Source organism: Leptopilina boulardi, unplaced genomic scaffold (genome assembly GCF_019393585.1).
Source record: "Leptopilina boulardi isolate dan_hultmark-lab unplaced genomic scaffold, ZJU_Lbou_2.1 LbouV2_80, whole genome shotgun sequence".
NCBI classification, from domain to species: domain Eukaryota; kingdom Metazoa; phylum Arthropoda; class Insecta; order Hymenoptera; family Figitidae; genus Leptopilina; species Leptopilina boulardi.
Window position 1 is genome coordinate 926,825 of NW_026138028.1, and position 6,186 is coordinate 933,010.

A 6,186-nucleotide genomic window follows, 5' to 3' on the forward strand; every position below is an offset into this window, starting at 1 on the left:
AGTTATTTATTTATTGGATTTAGTTAATTAGTTTATTAAGTAATTTGATTAATAAAAAATCATACGGAGCAAAGGAAATTCCTGGCAACAATATCAGAGATCGAGTTCCAACAACCACCATCGAGCTTCCCTACTAATTTATTGTATTCCCAGGCCGTCTATCATTACCTGCCAGAAGATTTTCTTGAGAAAATAATTCATTGATTGGTAAACATAACCAACCAACCAATGGTGCGTTGTGTGTAGTCAAGTTTGACAAGATCGATAAGATATTTATTTTCTACTCATTTTGGTAAGTTTAAATCATTTCAGTTTTTCTCTAATATTTTCAAGTTCACTTTCCCCACAAAAATATATTTATTAATTATTATAAACTATTTATAATTTTATTTATATTCAAAGTAGAAAGCAAAAAAATATTTGTCGGCAAAGTGTAAATATAAACATGTGACAGGTTATGTACAAAATATTGTATATCATTAAACGACTATAATTAAAATATTTTATGATGCACTCTTCCATAACAATCCCAGTAATAATGCTGGAATAGAATGGAATTTCATATTTTTTGTTTCAGATTATAAGATATTTTATCTTATCAGGTTATCACATTGACTGATATAAGTCTCATATTATTTCCACTACAGAAGCAATTTGCGTGAAACAATGGCCTCAAATCAGGTAAAAAATAATATCCTTTTATTATTAGGTCCAATTTCGAGATATCTTGCACATCATCAAATCAATAGAATTTTCATTAATATTTTTTAATGAATTAAGCTGAGAGAATAGAGAAGAACTTAAGTTTTCAAAAAAAAATTATTTTTTATTAAACTTATCAAAGATTGAAATGGATAGGGAATTATAGATCCTTTATCTATAGGTATTATTTTCATAACTTATTATAATAATTTTTAATTTAATAATTATTTTTCTAGATTGATAAGGTTCTTAACCTTTATAAAATTCTTTCGCAAAATCCCACGTTAACCAAAGCTAGAATAACATCAATTACAAAAAATGGAATTACTGTTCAGAGTCACTGGTCTCAAAGAAATTTGGAAAGATGCTCAAAGCAAAAATTTATGCAAGACTTCAGTCTTGATACAAATTTAAATCCTCTCGACAAAAGTTTTCCCGTTGATGTCTCCAATGAGTGTGTTTTTTATATATTAAAAAAATATATAAATATATATCGTCAAAGATTAAAATATTAATTAATAAATCCTTAAAAATCATCGATAACCCTTGTTCGTAGAATGCTATAATAAAGATCAAGCCACCATACTTCTTACTAAAGAGATACAACAATACAAATAATTCAAAAAAAAAGAAAAAATTGTGAAAGCTAATTCATTTTAATTTTCAGATTGTTATCTTACTTGCAATTTAGAGTTAAATTTATATTGCCCTGAATATTAGGAAGTATTATTTTGCTAAACATTTTTTTTATATTTCATTTTGCACTTTCTTTCGCGTAATAATTGCATGAATCTTTGTGTTAGCATTGTTTATGATCAAGAAGCTCTGGTTACATTTGATGAGATAATAATATTGACAAAACGAATCATTTATAAATTTTCTCAGACTTCTAAGTACCTTCTCTGAGGATGAACAATATAAAGCAATTTTAAGGCAAGTTACAATAGACAACACTTCCAAACAATTTATCGAAATTTGGGATAGACAACATTTAATCAAAAATTATGATCTATCAGTATATGATGCACATGGAGAAATTTACACTGATGGTAATTTCTTAGGGCTCAATGAGTTTACAGTGATTTTATATAGGTAATGTTAAAGTAATGTCAAATATTTTCACAGATCAATTCAGTTCGTTTCAATTTTCTCCGGATAAATCGAAATTACTCTACATTGCTGAAAGAAAAAAACCAAAATGTGAACCATTTTACAAACAAAAAAGCCAAGAAAAAAGGGAAAAAGAAATTAAGGACGCGGAAGTAATATCAAGGGTAAATTTTAGAAATCTATAATATAATACTGAAAGGCTGTTGCTAAAATTTAAATAGAATTATTTTTGAATTACTTTTGGTGAAGATAAGTTAATTTTTTTTAAGGGAAATGAATATATTTTCAAACCACATTGGGGTGAACAGTTAGTTGGCAAGCACAAATCAGTAATTGTAATTATTGATATAAATGAGGACGTGATCAAAATTAATCAATATATTCCTGAAGAATATTTCGTTGGACAAGTAACTTGGACTCCAAATGGCGACGATTTAGTTGGCGTAGCTTGGAAATGCGAAACAAGATATTTAGGATTAAATGCCTGCACAAACAGAACTAGTTGGATATTCTTCTTAAAAAATTCTGAATTCCGTAAGAACAATTTTCTATGTCTAAATAAATAAAATTAAAATAAACTTCAATAAAATAGGATTTTTCTTGAAAACTGTTAGAGAAAAAATTTTATCTTATTGAATCATGTTTCGTGATACAAAAACAAATGAAAAATTGATTTAACTTTCACGGCAACAAATTTTATTTATTTTTATTCCCCACATAATTTATAGAAAAAAAAGTAAATTGTTAATTAAATAAAATTCTTTTCTTAAATGTATAAGAAAAAATATCCATCGATGGATGTGCTGTACGTGCTCCGCGATTCAGTCCTAATGGAAAAACTCTTGTGTGGTTGGAGCGAGATTTGGGAGGGGCACATCACACATGCCATAGACTAATGCAGCTTAAATGGGACACAAGTGAGAAAGTAAGAGAATAAAAAATAAAAAGTAAAATTTATTAATCAAATTTAAAAAAAAAAACTAAAATTTTAAAGAAATATGTATAATTTTTTACTACTTTTTAGGCCGATGCACTTATTAATATTGTTTCTAATTGTATAACGATTGCTCAAGATAAAAACTTCTATGGGCTTTATAATCAAAGTCTACCTCGTCGTTGTTTTAGCAATGATTCTCGATATATTTTCTTAAGTTCTCCCCAACGATATAACATTAAATCTTATATGGTTAATATTGGTAAGCTATAAATCGTACATTTCTTGTCTTAAAATAAAAATTTATTTAACATTAATAAAAATTTATTGCCCATTAGAAACAAAAAATTTAAATGAAATTCAAAACAATGACTCCAGTTTACTTGTTCTTGATGTAAAACAAGATAGACTTGTAATGATGAGAATGTCTTCCATTGAACCGCCTCATTTAATCGTGGGACGATTCGATTCTTCAGTTGAAGATGCAGAACTTTCAAATTTACATTTACTGGAAATTACAAAACCTGTAGTAATGCCAGAAGGAATAGAAAATCTTATAATAGAACATACAGATTACAAATATAATTCTAAAGAAGAAGTCAGTAAGTTATGAAAATATTTACATGATTCGATTTTAATTTCTTTTAAACAATATTTAATTTTCATTAAAATCTTCTTCAAAAATTAATCTCAGTAATCTGTAGTCTTTTACTTCTAATAGTATTAAAAATATTTAATTTTATTATTGTCATACATTCCTATAGTTGTTGGAATACGTTTTAGATGAATTTAATTACACTTACTTTGGGGAAAAAAGCAGTAAAGTTAAAACAGTGCCATGGATTCTTAATCTTCATGGTGGACCACACTATTCTTTTGATAATAGTTTCTCAATTGAGACTTGTATTTTAGCCATTTTGGGTAAGCATTTATTTGTTTTAAATAGTTTATATATATATATATATATATATATATAAACTATTTAAACACGATTCAGAAAGTGATTTTTTTCCTATTTAGGAAAGTCTAAATTTATGAGTTTCCGCAATGTAAAAATATCTTGACAGATTAATATCTTTATGAAAATATTATCAACCAATCTCTAAAATTTATTATAATAATTTTTTATAGGTTTCGGAATTGTCCATGTGAATTACAGAGGATCGTTAGGAATGGGTGAAAAAAATCTTAAATACCTATTAGGTAAAGTTGGTGAAGTAGACGTTTTGGATTGTGTCACTGCCACTCACGATGCCTTGAAAAAATATCCATGGCTTGATCCAAATTATATTGGATTGAGAGGAGGTTCTCATGGAGGATTTTTAGTTTCTCATCTCAGCTCTCAATATCCCGTAAGTCATGAGATAACCATCCGTTTAGGGGAAATTAATGGGTTACAAAATGTTATATATATATATGTATATTAATTTACAGAATCTCTACAGAGCAGTTGTTTCATTAAATCCCGTAATTGACATTGCAGCTATGTATACCATATCTGATATCCCCGATTGGTAATAAAAATAAATATAAATATTATATATAATTTATATGCTGTTTTTTTTTTAAATTAATTTTACAGATGAATGTTGTAAAAAAATAGTTTGTAATAAACGTGCGTAAAATACTTGTGCAATTTACATTACTAGTAAAGTTATTTATTGTAGATACACTTATATGAAAAATAATAATTGTTTATTAGAATCATTATTTCGTAGGTGTGCAGCTGAAAGTGGAACTCCCTTCATTGAAACTTTACTTCCTACAACAATGGAGATAAAATCTTCTGAAATATACCTAAAGATGTTTAATCATTCACCAATCGTTCATGTGGATAAAGTCAAAGCACCCACTCTACTTCTTCTAGGTAGTAATGATTTGCGAGTACCATTTTCCCAAGGAAAACTTTGGTATAATAGATTAAAAGCCAATGATGTAAAAACAAGGTAATTCATAATTTAAAAAAGATTTCATAAAAAGAAATAGACATTTTTTCATTGGAATCATATTTCTAACGTTACTTTCTATTAATTTCTATAAAACTTGTAATCCATTTTCACTAATGACATTTTTAGACTCAAACGCGAGTTATTTTTTATAAATTTAAATTATTTTCATGTACTCACTCATGTATATATTTTTATGTGATTCATTTAGGATGCATATTTATGAGGACAATCACTCATTAGCAAGTGATTCAGCAGAAATAGATAGAATAATTAACGGTATACTCTGGTTGATGGAACACAATTCTAAGTTTTTTCCATCAGAGGAACAAGTAAGAGTAATCGAAACTGTTTCTGATGAAGAGATGAGAGAAGAAAAGGCTGAACAGAAGCCAGTGACAAATTGAGAAGAAAAAGTTGATACTTCTCAATACTCGAAAAAATTATTCTATACTTATATTTCCTACTTTTATATTTTAAAATGATTAAAGTGAAAATCTATTTTCATCATCGGAATTTATTGTATACCAAGGAATATTTTTTGAGCTTAATGGGTAAAAAATAAAAATATTTTACTAACAAATTTTATTATTATTCAGATAGTGTTGTTTAATCATCTAAAAGATTATTCAAGTTATAGCTGCAAAAATAATAAAGAAAGAATATGAAAATAATATGTCTTATTAATTAATCTGATTAAAATTTATCATTTCAAAAAATTACACGATTTATTAAAAATAAAAACAATTTCTTTATTTAAATAAAAAATCTTTACTTCTTTTTGTCAAATTGTTTTATATGTATATATTTATATCTAAAATTATTTGCAGAAATAAAAACTTGTTAACTTACATTTGGTTGGAAATTTTTAATTTTTTTATCAGAATAGCGCCCACTGAATGACTTATATATCTTGTATAACTAATTTGAAATATTAAGGCCAACATAGAACAGCTTCACGAACGTGGTTCATACGATAGAAAATGAACAAATGTATCTATGTCCTTTTCTAACGCTATCATTTTTTCTAATGATTCGCGAAACTTACACGAAGCTATTGTGCGTTGGCCCTTAATGTGCTCATACCTTTATGCTGATTCCACACTAAAAATTTAGTAACTTTTAATTTTAACAATAAAGTCACTAAATTTTTACTAGAGCAGGGTGCGGTAGTTAAAGAGATTTATGATAAATGGCGAGTGTGGACAATGGAAACCAACTGAAGCTTATCTGTTATATGTATATTGGGTGTTTACGGTAACAACATTCATTAAGAAGTTGTGAAAGTACCTTTAGACTATGTCCACAATAAGCTCATTTTATATCCTTAAGATCGTATCGATGAATTTCATTGGTTGTACAATAAATTCTATTTTTCTGTTCTTTATATTAGAACTGTGGGGTCGTCATGGTAACGTATAAGAGTGAGAGAATTAAAGAACAGTCTTTATTTCTTTCACTCTTATACGTTACCATGACGATCCTACTTAGATA

At 27.2% G+C, this 6,186-nt stretch overlaps 1 protein-coding gene across 1 annotated transcript; it reads left to right on the forward strand.

Annotated features, from left to right (window-relative positions):
• The first annotated feature begins 221 nt into the window (after window positions 1-221).
• Window positions 222-5,366, forward strand: LOC127290710 (acylamino-acid-releasing enzyme-like). The gene is made up of 14 exons (XM_051319466.1): window positions 222-292; window positions 578-681; window positions 939-1,156; window positions 1,588-1,751; window positions 1,828-1,976; window positions 2,082-2,346; window positions 2,592-2,737; window positions 2,837-3,008; window positions 3,085-3,348; window positions 3,530-3,667; window positions 3,878-4,098; window positions 4,181-4,260; window positions 4,465-4,692; window positions 4,904-5,366. Exons 2-14 carry the CDS (start codon window positions 667-669, stop codon window positions 5,097-5,099), a joined length of 2,256 nt encoding a protein of 751 aa, XP_051175423.1. The 5' UTR covers window positions 222-292; window positions 578-666; the 3' UTR covers window positions 5,100-5,366.
• The last annotated feature ends 820 nt before the right edge of the window (window positions 5,367-6,186 follow it).

What these genes read in the sequence shown, in the direction of transcription:
- LOC127290710 (XM_051319466.1), top strand. An exon ending in CTTAAAAAATTCTGAATTCC is followed by an intron (nt 2,347 to 2,591) that starts GTAAGAACAATT and finishes TAAATGTATAAG; the next exon opens with AAAAAATATCCATCGATGGA. An exon ending in TTGTATTTTAGCCATTTTGG is followed by an intron (nt 3,668 to 3,877) that starts GTAAGCATTTAT and finishes AATTTTTTATAG; the next exon opens with GTTTCGGAATTGTCCATGTG.